General features: G+C 54.4%; 8 protein-coding genes across 8 annotated transcripts; 4 read left to right on the top strand and 4 right to left on the bottom strand.

Annotated features, from left to right (window-relative positions):
• Positions 1-140: 140 nt before the first annotated feature.
• BO95DRAFT_458821 (putative C6 finger domain protein) lies at positions 141-3281 on the top strand (the record flags this gene model as incomplete). The annotated part of the gene is made up of 3 exons (XM_025588595.1): positions 141-315; positions 368-1988; positions 2048-3281. 3 exons carry the CDS (start codon positions 141-143, stop codon positions 3279-3281), a joined length of 3030 nt encoding a protein of 1009 aa, XP_025447436.1.
• An 804-nt stretch (positions 3282-4085) lies between these two features.
• On the bottom strand, positions 4086-6135 carry BO95DRAFT_470131 (MFS general substrate transporter; the record flags this gene model as incomplete). The annotated part of the gene is made up of 6 exons (XM_025589492.1): positions 6065-6135; positions 5481-6000; positions 5387-5433; positions 5254-5365; positions 4146-5181; positions 4086-4117 (listed from the first exon to the last, which is right to left on the bottom strand). The coding sequence occupies exons 2-6, from the start codon at positions 5946-5948 to the stop codon at positions 4086-4088; spliced, it is 1695 nt and encodes a 564-aa protein (XP_025447435.1). The 5' UTR covers positions 5949-6000; positions 6065-6135.
• A 105-nt stretch (positions 6136-6240) lies between these two features.
• Positions 6241-7111, top strand: BO95DRAFT_403636 (uncharacterized protein). Its single transcript, XM_025583930.1, has one exon. It carries the CDS (start codon positions 6383-6385, stop codon positions 7070-7072), a length of 690 nt encoding a protein of 229 aa, XP_025447434.1. The 5' UTR covers positions 6241-6382; the 3' UTR covers positions 7073-7111.
• Positions 7112-7691: 580 nt separating this feature from the next.
• BO95DRAFT_351518 (uncharacterized protein) lies at positions 7692-8459 on the bottom strand (the record flags this gene model as incomplete). The annotated part of the gene is made up of 1 exon (XM_025582086.1): positions 7692-8459. The coding sequence occupies one exon, from the start codon at positions 8457-8459 to the stop codon at positions 7692-7694; it is 768 nt and encodes a 255-aa protein (XP_025447433.1).
• Positions 8460-9548: 1089 nt separating this feature from the next.
• Positions 9549-12332, bottom strand: BO95DRAFT_449225 (Zn(II)2Cys6 transcription factor; the record flags this gene model as incomplete). Its single annotated transcript, XM_025587935.1, has 5 exons — positions 9549-9635; positions 9689-10644; positions 10700-12114; positions 12183-12209; positions 12271-12332. 5 exons carry the CDS (start codon positions 12330-12332, stop codon positions 9549-9551), a joined length of 2547 nt encoding a protein of 848 aa, XP_025447432.1.
• Positions 12333-13454: 1122 nt separating this feature from the next.
• BO95DRAFT_438176 (putative integral membrane protein) lies at positions 13455-14685 on the top strand. The gene is made up of 7 exons (XM_025585448.1): positions 13455-13531; positions 13610-13633; positions 13703-13730; positions 13785-13949; positions 14006-14057; positions 14119-14278; positions 14331-14685. The coding sequence occupies exons 4-7, from the start codon at positions 13824-13826 to the stop codon at positions 14512-14514; spliced, it is 522 nt and encodes a 173-aa protein (XP_025447431.1). The 5' UTR covers positions 13455-13531; positions 13610-13633; positions 13703-13730; positions 13785-13823; the 3' UTR covers positions 14515-14685.
• Positions 14686-15154: 469 nt separating this feature from the next.
• BO95DRAFT_326153 (presequence translocated-associated motor subunit PAM17) lies at positions 15155-15830 on the top strand (the record flags this gene model as incomplete). Its single annotated transcript, XM_025581852.1, has 2 exons — positions 15155-15556; positions 15654-15830. Coding segments are annotated over 2 exons (579 nt in total), but the record flags the coding sequence as incomplete, so codon positions are not given.
• A 208-nt stretch (positions 15831-16038) lies between these two features.
• On the bottom strand, positions 16039-17480 carry BO95DRAFT_379207 (enoyl-CoA hydratase/isomerase family protein). Its single transcript, XM_025583314.1, has 4 exons — positions 17070-17480; positions 16898-17008; positions 16467-16823; positions 16039-16260 (listed from the first exon to the last, which is right to left on the bottom strand). The coding sequence occupies exons 1-4, from the start codon at positions 17381-17383 to the stop codon at positions 16110-16112; spliced, it is 933 nt and encodes a 310-aa protein (XP_025447429.1). The 5' UTR covers positions 17384-17480; the 3' UTR covers positions 16039-16109.
• Between the last annotated feature and the right edge of the window lie 1049 nt (positions 17481-18529).

The raw sequence follows: 18529 nt of genomic DNA, 5'->3' as shown, positions 1-18529 counted from the left end.
ATTCAAGCTTGATGCTACAGAAGTCGTGCGACGAATTCCATTCGGAAGTAGAAGTGCGCGTTATCTGTGTCAAGTCAGGTCGGTCTCCTCTCTGCTGGCGATGATTATGGAATTGGTCTCGCTTTCGACTCTGCATCGCCATGGAAAGCACCAACCGTGCCCGGCAGTCTCCGCCAAATCTGTCTATCAGTGGGCCAGGCACAGCGCAGGGTCCTGACGTCGCAGATGGTGCCCAACTGGACCCTGCGGAGGCGGGATCGAACAATGTAACATCACAAAGAGTTCCCAAAAAGCGTACCAAAACAGGATGTTTAAGTGAGTGCAACTGGCCGTAAATCACGTCCCATGCATTAACATCGCTAAATAGCTTGCCGCAAACGTCGCATCAAGTGCGGCGAAGAAAAGCCGACATGCCATAATTGCGTGAAATCAAAACGCGACTGTCAAGGCTACGGGCCCCGCCTGATTTTCAAGAACCCATTGGGCATCTCAGGTCCCGGGTTTGGCCAGCAGCCGGCCTTCAGCGTGCAGACACAGTCAGCACCAGTCCCAAGTGAGCACTCGGTTTCTCAGCAAAGAAAGGACAGACCAGATCAGCCTGCTATAGCTCCAAAGCTGTCTTTGCCACCCGATGCAGAGACCCGGAATCCAACCGCTACCCTCTCACTGAACGAGGCTCCTGGGATCAGCAGGACTCCTCCTCAGCCAGCAGTCTCAGGAGAGGTCCACCTTCCTTCGAGTTCGGAGAACTCGTCCGAAAGCTATACACCACCGGACACCCTCGCGTTCCTTGATCACCAAAGACGGCAGCTGTCGACTGATCTGGGGGCAGGTTACTCATGGTCGGACGCTGTCTCATATTCTCAAGGAGGCCCTTGGCTGCCAAATACCGCACCGTCTGGTGTGAATCTACTGCAAGACCAAGTTAGAACAGCTTCGTCTGCGCATGTGCCTCTCTCGCAGTCATCAACATCGCCGTATGGAGATTATATGGAAGATGACGGTGAGGATGAATACTACAGTGGTGAATCAGAGGGGGAACGGGAAGACCAGATCTCCGTGCAAAACTACAACCAGCTTAGCCTTATTATGGCATCTGCCAATCGCGACGAGCGGCAGCTGCGTTCTTTCACTACATATTTGAATGAGCCAAATGTACTCGGCTCGTACATCCCCACATACGGCTCATCACCCTTGAACAATCCGAAGACGGCCCGAATCTTCCTGCATTTCATCCATTCCACCGGACCATCGCTATCTGTCTTCGAGCGTCATCCGATCGACCCATCCACCATGCTTGGCGCCCCCGTACCAACCGCCCAGCAGGGCCTATGGACATATACCCTCCCTCTTAAGGCTCTCGAGAGTCAAGTTTTGCTGCAAGCTATCCTCGCCTTGAGCAGCTTACATATCTCCTTCCTCCAACAAGCACCCCCAACGGTTTCGTTGAAGCATTATCACTACGCTCTGAGAAGAGTCGGTGTGGCTGTCGGGCTTCCCACGCGCCGCAAGCAGATCACCACCCTGGCTGCTACCCTGCTTCTAGGATATTACGAGGTGATGGGTGCTGATCACTCGAAATGGAACAGCCACGTGGCAGGATCGGCGCAACTGGTGCGTGAGATTGATTTTGCTGGCATGACTCGTGGGCTCCGCGCCCAGCGACGGAGAGTATGGGCTCAGCGACAGCAAATGCAGCCGCCGGTCATGGCACTCACAGACAGCTATCTTTTTGGAGATTCCACGTCGGACGACGACCCTTTCGCAGAGAAGGAAAGTAGCATCAACGAGCAGTTCATCGGGACTCTACTTGGACGAGCCGTAAACTACGACGAATTCGGGCAAATTAACGATGAGAGTGGGAACCCTCGTCAGTACAAGCACTTCACACGGAAAGATATCGAGAACTATCGAATCCAGTGTGACCTGTACTGGTGGTACTGCAAGCAAGATGTCATGCAAAGTATCATCAGCGGTTGCCCTTTGTTGTAAGTCATAAGACCCCTCCTCTCACTTATCTCGAGCTACGACACTGACCACAACCCAGCATGCCATACTCCCAATGGGGTCAATGCCCTCCCCGCGCGGGTATGGGCCGGCTGGACGCTATCTACGGGTCTGCAGACCACCTGTGGCTACTTCTAGGTCGCTTGGCAGAATTCGGCTATCGTGACAGGAAACGAAAACTGAGAACGGCTAAGACTACAGGCATGGAGTGGCGCCCGGATGCCAATCTGGGCAAATTCATGGCCCGGTTCGCCAGAGGACCACCCGGACCACCAGGCCGAGGACCACCTCCTGCTGGTGGCCCGGGGGGTCCTCCAGGACCATCTCCACCCGGTGCTGCAGATATGCGCCGTGGTGGTCCACCCACCGGCTCCGGCCCAAACGCCCCGCCCATGTACGGCATGGCACCGTCCAGCGGCCCACGCCGCGCCCCCGCCGTGTTCCTCAACACCCGGGATTCCCAGCACCACCACCATCAGCCTCTCGAAGAGGAAGAAGAGGATACCTCGTACCACGACGCCGAGAAGGAATGGGAGAGTATGGTGGCGGCGTTCGACGCATTCCTCCCGGCCCTAGGACCATACTTCATGCCTTTACCCGCGGACTCGGTGCCGCCGATCTCGACCCCGTTCGGCCCCGCCCTGCAGTACCGGACGCACACGATCGCCACGATCTGGTGCTTCTACTACACGGGGCGGATCCTCCTGCACCGGCTACACCCCTGCATGCCGCCGGCGATGATGGTCGCCGCGGGTGTGGCCGCCGCCACCACGGCGGAATACGCGCAGATCATCGGCCGCATCGCCGCGGGCGTCTACTACCCGCAGTCCTTCCACCTCGAGGCCGGCAGCCTGAGCCCGACGCTGGGCTCGTGCTTGATCGAGATCACGGTGCCGCTGTTTTTTGCGGGAGTCCAGTACACAGACCCCGCGCAGCGCGAGTGGCTGGTCACCGAGCTGCTGGACCTCAACCGGCTGAGCGGCTGGCGCACCTCGGACGCGATCGCGCGCGGCTGCGAGAATGCGTGGGTCGTCGCCGCCACGCAGGGCCGCGGGCCGCCGTACACTCGTCGCGATAGGACTCTCAACAAGCCGGTGTCCATGTGGACCCCGCCCCCGGAGGAGGAGAGCGGCGGCGGTGGCGGCGGTGGACCGTACAACAGCTCCGAACGCCGGTTCGTCACGGTCAGCAAGCGGCCGAACGCGAATTGGGCGATGGGCATCCTGAGTCTCGAGGATGATATTCTGAACTTGGATATCAATGATCGGACGTGATCCGTTTGTTGTCGTGCTTGCTGACAGGACGCAGCGCAGCCAAAAGGTGATGTGGACGGACCTGTTCAGATGGGTAATACCTCCCCCCCGAACCTTTATCGGCGATCCACCATAGGAAAACCCACTAGGCAGTTTCTCTCTAACCGCAGTTCAAATTACCTGAAAGTACTGTACTGTGTCAAAGTATCTTAGAGGCTCTCCCTCGCCGAATCTAAGAGGGGTGTCTCTCCGCCTCCGGGTTTCTATGGCCATCCCTCGCTATGACTGGGGTTCACATAATGGGTCAAAGCCCTCAGGCCTCTGTGAATATGCCATTGCGAGTGCCTTTCTTCGCCCTCCCCTACGGCATAGTAGAGGGAACGCAATCGATGATCTCAGATTCGCTTTCTAGAATCCCTCAAAAGCCTTCTTCATAATGCGAATACTGAATATCACCCTTTAATTCCCTGGCACATGCCTTGTGCATGTGTTTTGTATTCCATCTGTACAGGGGATTCTAGATGCGATTGCTTGTGGTTGGCTTATGTCACTGAACAAGACCGAATGTGGGCAAGGGAGGTAGGGGGAGATTGATCTAACTGTGATGCTGCGTAACATACAATCTGACTCAGAAATATACCGTACGAGCTTGACCAAGCACGGGAAATCTTTGAGTAATATTGCTTAAATGGCATTACTTCCTCTCAGGATTCCAGTAGATTCTCGTTAGTATACAATCCTTAAATGACATATATAATTCTAAATATCAAAAATACACATCTGGAAACAAAATCTATACCACAGAACCACAGCAACAAAACCGGATCACCTAGCCTCCACATCCGCATCCGCATTCGCTGCAGCAGCAGGCAATAGCCTTCGAACTCGGCGGCTTGACACTCCTCCACCGGACTCCCAGCGAGAGCAGAAAGGCCAGAGCGGCAAAGCTCGCAGCGACGTAGAAGGTGGTGGTGAGCGCGTGGTTGTAGGCATGCAGCACGCCGGACAAATAACTGTAGGGAACCACGCTGCGCACTTCCGCAAATCCGGCGCTGACAATGCGCTCGACTTCCGCGGCGGGCAGCCCGAGATCCCCCAGACCCGTGACTAGCTTGTTGTCGAAGAGGGCCTCGGCGATGGCGAGGTTGACGGCGGCACCGAAGAACTGGAAGCACTGGAGCAGGGAGGTGCCGACGGGTACGTCGGCGGGGTAGAGGACGGTCTGCGTGGCGACGTAGGGCATGGACAGGGTCATGCCGGCGCCGAGGCCCTGGAGGACCTGGAAGGGGATCCAGTGCTCGTGCGAGGTGGTGAGGATAAAGGTCGAGAAAAGGCCCGTGGCGATGTTCATCAGCGCCGTGCCGAGCAGCAGGTAGGGGTTCGGGTACCCCAGGTACTTGAGGGAGGCGCCCGTGAGCGTGGCGGAGAGCACGTCCGACAGGGCCAGGGGCAGATACATCAGGCCCGACTTGGTCGGGGAGGCGCCCTTGATGACTTGGAACCATTCGGGAAGATAGTAGATCGAGATGTAGACGGCGCCCATGGCGCAGAATTCCCCGAGGCAGCAGAAAAGCATGGTGCGTTCTGTCATCAGGCGCGGGGGGGTCATGGCCCCGTCGCCCTTGTAGACCTGCCAGCAGGCAAAGACTAGGCCGAGCCCTGCGCCGCCGATGAAGAGTCCGATGATGGTGGCGCTCTTCCACGCGTAGGAGGTTCCGCCCCACTGGAGGGCCAGGAGTATCATGATTATGGACGGAGCGAAGAGCAAAGCACCGATCAGATCTAAGCTCTTCAGTCGATGCAGGATAGGAGAAGTTGTAGAGGAGTCACGCGGGGGCGGCTTGAAGGAGAAGACCAGGGCCACGATGGTGATGGCGCCAATGGGTAGGTTGATCCAGAAACACCACCGCCATGTCGCGTGCTACGTGAAGGCACCGCCTAGGATAGGTCCGATGATGGTCGCGATGCCGAACGTCGACTGAAGGATTCCCACGTAGAAGGGGCGCTTGGCAAGCGGGAGAGCTGCCGCGACGATGCAAAAGGCTCCCGTGAAGCATCCGGCTGCCCCAGCTCCGGCGATCGCGCGCCCGACAATGAGCATTGGACTGTTCACAGCCAGGGCACACAGCAGTGAACCAAGCTCAAACACGGCCAAACACCCAAGGAACATCCCCTGCACCGGTCAGTGGGGCTCTACCATTGAGTGTTCAGTGGACTTACCTTCATGGGAAAGCTTGCAAACAGCTTGCCGGCAATGGGCTGCAGAGCGCACATGGCGAAGGAGTATGCACTTCCATACCAGCCTATGTCCCCGGTGCTGTTGAACTGGGATGTGATGCGGGAGATGGCAGTTGCAATGATCGACGAGTCCAACGACATGAGGAAGATGGCGAGACCAAGGCCAAGAATGACCAGAGCCAACGGTAGGCCGGTCAGCTCAAAGTCGGGAGCCTGAGTGGTATCGTCCTCCGGGGAGGCATTGATCTCGACAGCAGACGCGCTGTTGGTCTTGGGCCAGGGTGCGTCTTTCGGAAGTCGTTTCTCAGCCATTCCTCCCAGGGGCAAGTTCGATGCGGACGTGTTTGATGATGAGAGAATCCATCTTGAGACGGCGGAAGACAACACCATATAGAGAGGGCAGGAGAGATGCCAAGCCGAGAATTCTGGACATAAGTCATGAATCAACATGGCTCATCATGGCTCAACCCGTTTTGAACCAACGATGCAGTAACTTTTACCCCTGTAAAGATCAGTGTCAAATAATGAAAAAGTAGGGTTGTTGACGGAAATTTCCCAATACTCACCGGACATATCAAAAGATCTCCGACGCTAAGAGGAGAAGCTGAGAATCTGTATGGGTGTTGTTGTTGCAGGGTGGAGTCGGAGAAGATGGGAGATGAGATGGAGATGGAGAGTGGGCGGGGTGGAGCGCTGGAGCAGCGCACGGCCCACCGGAATTGACTCCTGGCATCCATCATCATCTCAATTCAATCCTCCTCCTCCTAACCCAAGAACCACCATCGCAACAATGACCTTATGACCTGACCTAAACCCCACCATCTCACCCCCAACTCCAATCTCCATCTACACAGCACAGCACAGCACAGCACAGCACAGCAAAGATGCCAACCACCACGATCTCCCCGCGCCTCCTCCCGACGCTCTTCGCCTCGCTCGCCCGCACGCCCACCTGGACCCTCCGCCGCACCCTCCAAAGCGACAACCCCCTCGACCTCCACGGCGACCTCCACGGCGAAGCCTCCTTCCAACCCCTCCCAGCCCCGCCTTTTGCCTCCACACCCACCGAAGACCCCCAACCCCAGACCCAAACCCAAACCCTCTACACCGAATCCGGCTCCCTCCCCGCAACCCTCGGCCCAAACCTCCGCTGGACGAAGTCCTACATCTGGCGCCTCGGCCCGGAAGGCCGGATCAGCGTGTGGTTTGTCAAGGTCACCAAGGACGCAGCCACGCACCCCGAGGCCGATTACCTGTTCCATGAGGTGGAGTTTGAGGTGGCGGTTGACGGTGCGGATGCTGCTGCCGCCAACACCGGCGGCAGCAGCAGCAGCAGCGGCACCAACGAGACATACGTGACGCCTCCTATACCACCCAAACCACCGTCCGAGGCGGAGGCGACGGTGGTCGTCACGGCCAGGGGCAATCATCTCTGCATCAAGGATATGTATCGCACGGCGTATGCGTTTCGGGTGCGGGCGGAGAGTGGGGAGGTGGTTAGCTGGGCGAGTCGGCATATGGTCAAGGGGCCGAGGAAGGATCAGGATATTGTGAATTTGTATTCGGTAGGGTAGGGGTAGGGGTGAGGTTTACGATGGGTTGGAGAATGTGGGGTTCGAGGGGGCGAGGGGGGAGGGAGGAGAGAGGAGGGGTAGAGAGGATAGAGGATAGAGGATACAGGATAGAAAGGGCAAGTCTGCTTTGGAACTCGGTTTTGTAGAATGGGTCTGGGTTCAGGCTTCCTTTTGGGTGGCATTTATGGGTACGGTAGCTGCGGGTCGTGCTTCATTGCTGAGGGTGGTCGTGATGGGGTTTGCCTCGGTTTGAGAGGCATTTATGTGACGGGTTGTCTCCGCGGCTTCGAGCAGCCTCAATCGGTTAAGCTTTCCTCGTTCACGGCGGCCTTGATACTCTTCTCGTGCCTAGACAGTGCTAAATCCGGAAGAAAAGAAGGGATGTCAGATATTAGGGGAAACATCATCTCCCTCTTACCGGTCTGAGCTGTCTACCTCCCTGACCGTCTACGGCACTAAAGGTCCTGCTCATCATCAAGCGAAGATGTATTGTCCCGATCTGAAATACACGCTAAATCCCAGCAGCCTTCTTCTCCCCTGCGAAATCTTGGACGGTTGCTCAACTTCCCTCGTCACAAACACAGCTCCCCAGAAAACATGCAGCAGCATCCCCTCGCTTCTAGTCCCAGATCCCGATCCGAGGGTTCTTAGGGCGAACAGCCTTGACGAACTCCCACTGACACTCATCGAACTTGGCATGGCCTCTGAGAAGAACATACGCCGCCGCAGCCGCCTTGATGGAGCAGAAGCGCAGCTGGCTCTCACCGGCCCCCGGCCCATCACGGATGCTTTCGATCTGCGGAACCAGATACACGTTGCTCAAGGCACGGCAGATATCCCCCTTCAGCGACGCCCGGAGGTTAGTGATGCGGATGCACCGGGTGTATCCCTTCTCGTAGATCAATTTCTCCATGTCCGCGCTGATGGGGTAGCTGGGGGTGGGGATCGGCGCGACCTGGGCCTGCCCGGACTTCAGCTGAAGGACGCCTTTTGTGGAGTGCAGGAAGCCCACTGCGTCGGCCTGGTGCACGAAGGTGACGAAGGCGGTCTTGGACCCGGTGATGGTGCGGGTGTCGAGCAGGCGGGCGGAGAGGATCTCCCCCGGGATCAGGGGTAGGATCTGCGAGAGCCCGGCCCCGGACGGCAGGCTGTCGACCTTGATGGCGCGGTACACGTTGTGCTCGAAGTCGGCGGGGATGTAGCGCAGGCCGAACTGGAACACCCAGAGCTTCGAGTGCGACTCCCGGTTGAAGGTGTTGGACAGGTTGACCCGTGCGCGGCGCTCCTCTTCCGAGTCCTTGAAGACGGTGGCTCCATTCATGGCCCAGTTGATCTTTCCGTCCCACGGAACGAGCTGCGATGCGGTGGCGGCGGCGGTGGCGGTCATGGTGACGGGAGCAGCAGAAGGACGTGTCTGTAGAGACATACAGGCATGTTAGCTTGTGGCACACGGGAGATGTAGCTGCTGAGCTGCGCAGCATGGAGACACGCACCAAGTGAGCCGGGGCTGGAGTGATTGTGAGCTCGCGGTCAACATGAGCTTCGAGAGCAGAGCTCGGGTGGTTGACTCTCTTGGGCAGAATCACCTGTGAGCAAGGCAACGGCACAAGGCTGGGGACATGGATGTCGTCCAGCCGACTGTCAAGGATACAGGTATCATGCTCGTGTTGTGGCCGCTCGAACGTGGCCTGCAAATCCGGGTGCGGCGGGTCCATCCTTTGAATGGAGGAGTGAATGACGCCCCGCTCACTGTGAGCTGAGGCTGGGAAGCAATTAACTGCCGAGCATGAAACTGCCAATGACAAAAGACGATGTAGGAGTAAACAGAGAACAATCACCATAGAGAGTAGAAGCGCTAGCACCAACTCGCTATACCCTTTCGGGCTGCAATAGAAGTGTAGCTGTTTGGTGCAGCCTTCCATTTTGAGCGATTCTTTGGACCAAGAGCCCTGAGCGAGTGCAGTGTTGTGCTTCCAGTGCGGTGAGCGGTGCAGTTGCTTCTTGTTTGGGAGATAGCACAGTTCAGTGAACAAGTAATTGGTGACCAGATCGGTTACCAAGAAGGCTTTTATACTATAACTAGAAAGCCCAGATATACGTGTTTAGTTACTTGAAAAGAGACTCGCGTTAAAGGGACGAGAGAGCTTTGGGTGACGTTGGGGTAAGCCCAAACGGAGCAAAACAATAGATTACTGGCATACAAGAACGCTGGAAACGATACTGATGAAGGTGATACTCCTTCATACTTGGAAAATTTGACACCTTGAAACTATAGAAGTACAGCCCTAATCGGTTACATGTATGTACCAAGAGAATTTCAACGCGGAGCCGGTCAGCCACCAAAGGCGCATAGTCAATTTCATGCATAACCTCAAAAAGATAGAGAAGATGAACAGTAGTGCTCGTAGAAAGTACGTCTAAAGCATGTGGAATACTTTGCTGAACCTTACTTTAAAACAGGACAGAGTCAGATCGATCATCCGAGAAATTCTCCTTCAGCCAGCGCAATCCACGGAAGGCCCTCGTCCCAGCAGCGCTGCATTAACTTGCGCGCATTCTGGATCTATAGATGTAAGAGTTAGTGCATCATCTCGGCACAACATCCGGTTAGCTCACCTGTTTCATTCCAGTTCTTTCCATCATTTTAAACCGCTCCTGAATATCTGCCCTAATATGAGGGTCCGTGGTCTCACACCCAGCGGTAAACAGAGGGAACAACGCGCCCACTTCGGCAGAGGCGCCGTGTCTGATCTCGACCATTGCCTTCAGGAGCTCGTCCGAGGCATGTTTGGCCGGCTCAGAGAGAGGCGATGTGTCAAGCACACGACGATGGAGATGTAAAAGTCCGGCATATCGAAACGCCCTGTCGATAGCAAGGCTGTCCATATTACCGAGATGAAAATGGGTGCCGTTGGCATGGGCGTGGGTTTCCAACAGCTCAATGTCCGCCAGAAGTTCTTCGCCGGCAACGACTGCAGCAGGAGAAGGTTTCCAGTCTGGCTTCAAGATGCCCGACTCATCGAACCGTTCATGGTCACACTGGTGAGTCAGTCTCCCGACTTGCGCGAGAAACTGGCCTGTCCTCGGTGTGAACCCGGTGAAACAGTCGATGTGAAACTCGTCATACTCCCCGACACCACTGCAAGCGCTGAGAACGGATGCATAATCCAGCGAGGGCGGTTCGCTGTGACGACATGACAATGTTCCAACAATGTCAAGGTAGCTCAACCAGCGAGTCAGGAACGCACCCACAAGGTTTCCCGGGTAAGCCATCTGCTCCTTCCGAGCGAAAAACAAGTCTCGTGCAAGTTTGAGGTGGCTCTGCCATGGAATTGGGACTTCAAAAGTACTGGGCGAGACAATCTTCAACGACAGGAGCATTATAGCAGCAGCAAGGTGGTTATCGGTGACCTTTTCGTGAGGGTCCTCCAGGGCTAAGCGTAGTGTTGGGAAGACATTGCTCACCCAATGCGCAATCCGATTTGCCGGCTCCGGGTGCTCGAGGTATCTAGCCCGATGGCTAGCTGAGTATGCCAGCGTCAAATTAAGCAGATTCGAGTCACTAATCGCCACTTTTGGTCGAGTCAGACGAGAAACTTGAATAGTGCAGACAAATCGAAGACTTACTTGTCGGCAGTACGGATATGAATGGATTATCGTCACAATCATGCGGAACCAGCATCTTGGCCGTATGATTTAGAAAATGATGAAAGTACATCAGATTGATTGGTGTTTTGACCAGCGATGGTGGCAGCGGAGACAAATAGCGTGGGATGTTGATCGGTACAGGCGAAGCATAATACATGTATTTGCTGCAATCGAAAGTGTCGTTTTCCACGCCTTCCAAGTTGCCGCCTCGAGGGGTGGACCCTGGGGGGGTGATTCTCTGTGCGTTGATCAAGTCAAGAGCATAGTTGATGTCAATGGCGGAGTGATCATCATTCCTATTCAAATCCAGATCAGGACGACCGCGATCCAAGCCGTAGTTGTCTGTAACGCTTGTGAGATAGGCTTGCCATTTTTTCTCGGCGCTCAAGGCATCCGTTGCGACCATACTTTGACTGGAGGTGTCGGGATATTGATGCAGGCGCGTGCTTGAGCCAGGCATCTGCGCGCCATTGAAATTGCGGTCCGAGGCTATTGGACGGTTCATGATCTTGGTGAGGTAGCTCTCCGAGCGAACGGATGGCTGTGCCTCTAGAGGTTGGGCTCCTTCGCTCGCGTCCAATGACGACATGGCGGATTCTTCTGCGTATGGTGAGTCTGAGCAGCCCAGGCCTGATGTCTTTTGAACGTAGTTGTCATAAGTGCTTTTTGCGTTGGCCGCGGAAAAATAGCTGTTGAGCTCAATGCCATGATCGGACATCCGATTATTTGTGGGTGTCGCATGATGTGATTCGGAGGTGTGCCGGAGAAACGAAATCGGACGCGATAGAGCCGTGACAGGCGAGAAACTCAAGGTGGCCCAAGAGCCTATACTGGAATTCGTGCCCACAGGAGACGGATGAGAGACGATGGTTTCCAGGGATGTTGGAGCGGAGGCAGAAAAGACGGTCGCGGTGCTGGTTTGGGGCAGGTCTGGCCATGGGGATGTCCCATCCTGTCGGGGTGACAGAGCCCTCATGCTGTCTACAGAGTTCTTGCCATTTGTACGGTTGGAGCTATAAAGAGTCTGGCCAAAGATTGGAGATTCATGGATATCATGTAGCCCTCTAGGATAAGCTGCCGGAGTCCCTATTGCCATCTCTTCGGAAAGCTCGACGTCCCATTGCAATTCCTCTGTGGCTGGAAATTGTGCTGTGTTCTCGGACTCTGGAGATGTGGCTTTGTGTGAGTGCGAGGACGATAAATTGTCGGACTGATAGGTATTCGCCGGTGATAGTGAGAACGAGCCATAGGTTCCTGAAGGACTGCTCGAATGCGATATCGGAGAGTCTACTGATGACTTTCTTCTAGTTCTTCCTCCCCAGTTCAGTCTGATGCGGTAGTCACACAATTCATTCTGGCGTTGGCAATTGAGACACGACGGTTTTTCCTCACCACTGTAAAAACGATCAGCTTACGATAGTACTTTGAACTAAGTAACTAAGTGAGAGAAGGTAACACAAACCACTTCACTTTGCGTGCTTTACAAGGCCTGGAAACATGCACGATTAGTCAAATCCAGCAGTGGAAAAGATCGCTTTGGAGACCCTCACCAGCAGCCCTTGCGCGACCTTCGTTTCGGCTCGGGGGCCCCGGGCCTTCTCGGTCGAGGCATTGAGGTTCAGATCCGATCTGGCTGAGGGAATATTTCCAGCAAAAGAAATCCACGACCAGGGGAGCTAATGGCCGGGATCTTGAAATAGCTTCGGATCGATCTGCACAATAAGATCGCCATGCAGACAACGTAGTCGAAAAACACTTTCTTCTTGCTAGAGTCTGGAGATGAGTCCCAATGGGGGTGTTTCTGGTGCGTTGATGTAGGGTGTTTGACCCAGGATGCTAAGAAACGATAATCAAGAAGACACCCACACCCGCTCTTCGTCATCGAGGTGTGGGACGAACTAGCTGCGGATTTGTTCTAGAAGCGATGCTTTGTTATTCTTCTGTCTATAGATCGAGATGCGTAGGGCTAGAATGCTCGTGACGGTTTGGAGGGGACCGGAGAAGCAGGAGAGAGAAAAGAGGAGGTGAATGAGTGAACTCAATGAATGGGGATTGTTGCAGTCAAGCCTAGCCTTGGTTAGTACGGGGGAGTTGACTAGGAAGGGGACTCATTCGTTATCCATCACCAAAGTATACCTTAGGTTTAGTGTATATCCACCCGGAGTGCGTAGACCAGTCAATCAGCCAGATAACCTGCCGATAACCACAGTCATCGGCTTTCTCCGTCAATCAGAGAAGGGCAGATAAGACTGGCTGGAATTCCACTGTTAGGTTACCTTAGTTTATTCAGTGACAATTGTTCCGGGAGGTTTCTCCGAGCAGGCAGCGCCACAACTTACCTTAGTTATGTCAGTCGGTCAGTCCGTCGGGTGAGAATCCCACTAGCCTGCTTTAGGTTGTGCTGGCCCGGGAAACCCGGGGAAGCAGCCTGAGTCTGGAGCTGTGATATCATCATACCTTACTGACTGAGTGGATTACTGAGTATCATTCCACTCCCTGTCAACTCCCTGTCAATCATATCAACCTAAATCTTTTTCTGATTTATTCTAGAGCATATCTCCTGACTCAAACCTTCGATCTTCTAGACCCTTGGCATTATGGGTTCCTCAGACATCGCTGAAACGCTTCAAAGAAAGCATCCTTTACAACGTATGGCCAGCCCTTCCAGAGGGTTCTCAGCTCTGGTCCATGTACGTCTAAACCTCCATCTCCATTCTTTTCAGTACGGTTCCATGGACTGTCTCACTAACCATCTCCCTCCACCACTGTTAAGCTTCTGGGTCTCACTAGCTTTATATGGTCATTCAAGTAGTATGTGCTTACTGATCCTGAGCTGTGCTGTGCGCCTGAGGTCATTTTGGTTCAGCTGCTAACCAATCAATCTCTTAGTATGCACGATAATCCCAATCACGCGTCAGTCTTTCCCCCGGATCCATGGCCTCGGGAGCCGAGTATGTCGATGCTTATCTTTGCGACTGATAGGAACGAAGCATATGGCTGGCATTTTCAAGTACGTGGTTGCTAGCACCAGTCGTCATCGGTTTCTGACTTCTCTCCTTATCAGTACCTCACCGTGCTAGGCCTCTCCCTGTCTCTTGTCACTATGGCCTGTGGCCTTATCGCAGATGTGACTCTATCACCCCGCCTTTTTCTCGTCAAGAACCTCCTCTCGATGTGCTGTACGCCATTGGAGGTGCTGATTAGTATTTTATACTGGGGTCTTCGCTTGGTCAGTACTCGACCCTGTCGCCCCTGCTCTTCGTGTCTCTGATATACTGCTTCCAGATTGACAAGCGTCTTGTCGTTCCTGACTGGGCTATCATTCCCTTGAATGCTGGTGAGTCTCAAAGATCGTACAGCACAGACTCCCGTTATCGTTAACACCCCTGGAAATTCAGACATAAGCTTCCATGCCGCCCCGTCAGTGATCCTTCTGATAGATCTCCTGCTTTTGTCACCACCATGGACCATTACTATTCTTCCCTCATTGTGGTTATCCAGCACTATTGCGATAGGGTATTGGTTTTGGATCGAACGGTGCTTTTCATACAACGGAATGTATGTGATCTTGCAGTCTCGGAGCCGAATCCCTCCACTCATATGTCTCCAGATATCCTTATCCGATTTTTGAGGTGGCGGGTTTCGAAGGTCGCATTGGGATCTTTGCTATTAGCGCAGTGGTAATGGCGCTGAGTACTGGCACCCTGAAGTGGTTGTACGGACGTGTCAACGGCTTTGGAACGAGCAAGCCCCAGTCTCGCCCGGGTGCCATCAAGCAGAACGGCCACTTCTAGCGCACTTGCTCATTTACCAGGATTGGGTGGCACATGGTAGCGGTTGGATTGGACACTATTGTCTTGGAAAGCGGACGGTATAGACTTATAGTACAGCGTTGGTGAAGCTTTCTAGAGTATGAGCTGTGATTTGGCATTATCTCATAGACATACATAATTATAGAATTTTTGGACCTGAACAAATCAAGCCAATCTGGAAATATAGTAGCCAGCGACTTATTTTCTCAGACCATAGCCGGCGTAATAAAGTGAAAGAATCTCAGGTTAGAGTGTACCTCATAACCTCAGTTGCAGCAACTATTCATTCTCTTTCTGCAGTGACCGACCCGAGGCAGTGACCTCATGCAGCCGCCGCTTATCTAATCCGCGCATCTTTCTCCGCCGAACCTGATCCAACTCGTCTACCTATCATCGACAACCAGCTTTGTCTTCTTCCTCACCATCCCCTCGACCCTCATCGACAACCATGCACAGCACCTCAATCTGCGGGATGCGCACCGCCGTCCTCGGCGGAAGCTTCTCCACCTCAACCTTGAGACCATTCGCACATGCCAACAGCAACCTCACGAGACAATTGTATCATGCGATCCCATCGGCCCGCACGGCCAGCACAGCGACGGCCAACAATGCCGCACGCACGCTGAAGACCTCGGCTGCTCGCCCGCAGAAGCCCGTTCCCTCGCTCTGTTCCGGTCCAGCCCCCCGCCGGGCCAAGTCCAACGCCGCCGCCTCGCCTGCCCCCTCCGGGCAGCAGCTCGTGCGGCTGGACTGGGACTCGTTCTTCAAGCTCCGTGCCAGCCGGCGTCGCTACACGCTGGCCTCGTCGGTCGTGACCTCGGCTTTCACCACGGTCCTGGGAATGCAGGTCCTCTCGTCGCAAGATCTGGAGTCCCTGGGCGCGCAGGTGATGGGTCTGGATCCGTTTGTGGTGCTGGGTATGGCGACTGCTGCGTGCGGTGCGGCGGGCTGGCTCCTTGGTCCTTTCGTAGGAAACTCGGTCTGGAGCTTGATCTACCGGAGATACAAGCCTTCCCTTCTACAGGTGAGCCTGGCTCCCGCTTTCTCACAACACTCCCCATGTTGTGACAGCCGCGCAAAATGATGAGGAAGATACTAATGATGGCAATCTCGAATCACAGAAAGAAAAGCAATTCTACGATCGCATCCGCCGATTCCGCGTCGACCCTTCGTCCAACTCCATCGCCAACCCTGTCCCCGACTACTACGGTGAGAAGATCGGCAGTGTCCAGGGCTACCGACAATGGCTGAAGGATCAGAGAGCGTACAACCGCAAGAGACGCCACTTCATCGCCTAATTGTTTATGAGCTATAGGTTTCTCTACTTTGCATACCGGGGCTACCTTTCCATGATTGGGCATTGTGTTGTTATATTTGGTTTCATCCTCCGTACGGGACTTCTCTTCGAGTCTGGTGGATTTGATTGTATGAATATTGAGTATCCGTGAGCGATTGAAATGGATTTCTTCTTCTTCTTCTACTACCTTCTTACTGCTAGCTTGCCTTGTCATTCTTACCTTGGCCCCCTTTCCCAAATGTCCAGCTCTGCTTCTGCTCTACTTTCTCTCATGAACAGCCTACAATTTAGACTCCCCCACAGCAGCCGGCTTCCGATCAACGTGCACCTCAGCCCACCAAGGATAATTCTCCGGTCCGTGTTCTTCCAGTGTCGCCCGAAAATTTGCCTTTCTCTTCTCCAAGAAAGCTCGAACCCCTTCTCTCTGGTCCCTAAACAAAGAAACAAAGGTCAGCTTATCATACCACACTCTCTCCATTCCCTCCCCGTGTCGGGATTGGGTAATTTGCGCGCCTGCTGCCTTCGTTGGGTGTGGTAGCCGTTTCTCAGATTCCCTCTCCGGGATCGAACCCTCCCCTTTCCTCTTTTCCCCCACAACCTTTGAAGGAACCAAGCCAAGAACAGGGAAGCCACATACTCCGAAGCAAACATATGCGCCAGGACACTCGAATCCAGAAGATGCGCCTCCTCCGCCGAGTGGGGACCCCGCCACATCAGCGCGCGATTTAACACCGCCGCCATCGGACTGACGTTCGACGCGATTTCGTTCGCCAGCGCGAGCGCCCGCTCCCGCACCTGATCCCGCTGCGGGAAGGTCTCGGCGAAGAGGCCGTCGAAATGCGGCGCGGTCGGGGGGAAGACCTGCCCCGTGGCGACGAGGTAAATGGCCCGCGAGTAGCCGATCAGTCGGGGCAGAAAGTAGGCGGAGCAGGATTCCATGGTGATGCCGCGGCGGGCGAAGACGAAGCCGTATTTGCTGTCTTGGTGGGCAATTCTTTTCCTAATGTTAGTGGGTTTGGGGGGAAGGGGGGGGTCGGGGGGGTCGGGGGGGTTTTCTCGTGGGTTTACCTAATGGTAGCAGGAAGAGTCATGGTCATGCCGACGCCCACGGCGGAGCCTTGCATAGCGGCGATGGTGGTCTTGCGGCATCGGTGGATGGCGAGGGCGACTCTACCGCCGCTGGTGGGGTGTTAGTGGTTGTGTCTGCCATTCGATCAAAGGTCATGGGTAGGGTGATTACCTATCACGATGATCAATCGGCCTCTCCTGCTTGTTGTCAGGGAACCCAATGTCCAGGTCGGCGCCCGCGCAGAAGGTATCGCCTGCACCGGTCAGGACGATGACCTTGACGCGCTCGTCGCGGTCGAGGGTCGTGAAGGCCCATTCCAGCTCCGTGGCCATGGTGCCCGTGAACGCATTGCGCTTCTCGGGTCTGTTCAGCGAGACGAGGATGACGGGGGTTGCGGTGGGTGAGCCGGCCGGGTGGTGCGAGAGCTTGATGTGCTGCGTGGGTTGGGTCTCGTAGGACGTGGGGATGGTGATGGTGGTTGCCATTTTGGTGTTGGTTGGATGGTTACAGACTTGAAGATCAACAGGCTCTTTTCTGATTTCTTTGTATACTGAAGCAATGCGTATCTAGTTACTGGAAATGATGCTGGTGTTGTCATCCACCTATATCCTTATGGTTCATCTCCGAGTTAAGGTCAGGTATAGACGTTTTGCCTCGGCCAGATCGGTTAACTGTCTCCCGTACCCCGCAGCCAAGCATGGTGCTGTGATACAAATCTCTTTTACTGATATTCTCATCATGGGGGTACATTTGCTTTGAATGTATAGTCCTTAAGTTAATGGATTGGATGTGATGTCCATAGTCCTGAGTTATCCGCACATCCACGGGGTGTTGACTGGAGTGCCGAGGCAGTGGACCTTGGGTAAGGCTAGATCGCGATTACATTATCTGACATGTGGTTTGCACCGAACCATATCCTGGTCCTGGTAGGTAGTAACTTACTCCTTTTTAGACCATATCCCCGAACCAGAGCAATTGATGATCTTTTTCACTGTGACATCATCGAAGACCCCCCCTCAATTTGACACATGAGACATCCTGACCAAAGCAGAGAGTGGTGACCATGACTTGGGATTGATAAAAATAAAAGCTAAGCTTTTGCTCCCGTCCTTTTTTTAGCGACCGCCCATCGCCCCATCATTGGTCAGGTTGCAAATTTCACTGCCAGGTGCCCATATTGGGAGGGGCAAATGGAGCCTGGAGCCATCCGGGGGTCTTTGATTCAGGTGACTCCAATGGCCAATGCTCATATTGTATGAGTATGTCTGCACGGCCTCAATCCTTCTTCGTAAAGTGAACACCGCTGGCCCAGGGTAGAGTAGGAAATTCCTAATCGGGTAATTCCTGATCGTTTGGGGTGCTTGGTTGGGAAGGCTGAAGGCTGAGCTGGAGAAGTGTGGGTCAGGAACCGAGAATGAAAAGACACTCGGACGGTCGGTTCAAAACAAGTTGGAAAAGTCTTGGAAAGGTCTTGGAAATGGGAGTCTAACTCCACTGTCCAAAAAACACGAAGCTGGGCGAAGAAGGAAGAAAAACACGCCCGAGACAAGCACTAAACTAGGCGCTTATCAGGACTAGTGCTGCTTAAGCGATGGACGGACCCTGGCTTAGTCTGGCTGCTGTTGCTGTTG

The sequence above is a fragment of the Aspergillus brunneoviolaceus genome (assembly GCF_003184695.1).
Source record: "Aspergillus brunneoviolaceus CBS 621.78 unplaced genomic scaffold BO95scaffold_3, whole genome shotgun sequence".
In the NCBI taxonomy this organism is placed as follows: Eukaryota; Fungi; Ascomycota; class Eurotiomycetes; order Eurotiales; family Aspergillaceae; genus Aspergillus; species Aspergillus brunneoviolaceus.
The sequence above is the reverse complement of the archived record's forward strand: the minus strand, read 5'-3'. Positions and strand labels throughout refer to the sequence as shown.

Excerpts from the sequence above, each read along its gene's own strand:
- BO95DRAFT_403636 (XM_025583930.1), top strand. The coding sequence starts at position 6,383 with ATGCCAACCACCACGATCTCCCCGCGCCTCCTCCCGACGCTCTTCGCC.
- BO95DRAFT_438176 (XM_025585448.1), top strand. The coding sequence starts at position 13,824 with ATGGCCTGTGGCCTTATCGCAGATGTGACTCTATCACCCCGCCTTTTT. Across the intron at positions 14,058-14,118 it reads TATCATTCCCTTGAATGCTG|ACATAAGCTTCCATGCCGCC; the intron begins GTGAGTCTCAAA and ends CTGGAAATTCAG. Across the intron at positions 14,279-14,330 it reads TGCTTTTCATACAACGGAAT|ATATCCTTATCCGATTTTTG; the intron begins GTATGTGATCTT and ends ATATGTCTCCAG.
- BO95DRAFT_379207 (XM_025583314.1), bottom strand. The coding sequence starts at position 17,383 with ATGGCAACCACCATCACCATCCCCACGTCCTACGAGACCCAACCCACG. Across the intron at positions 17,009-17,069 it reads CCGATTGATCATCGTGATAG|CGGCGGTAGAGTCGCCCTCG; the intron begins GTAATCACCCTA and ends ACACCCCACCAG. Across the intron at positions 16,261-16,466 it reads GCGCATATGTTTGCTTCGGA|GGACCAGAGAGAAGGGGTTC; the intron begins GTATGTGGCTTC and ends TTCTTTGTTTAG.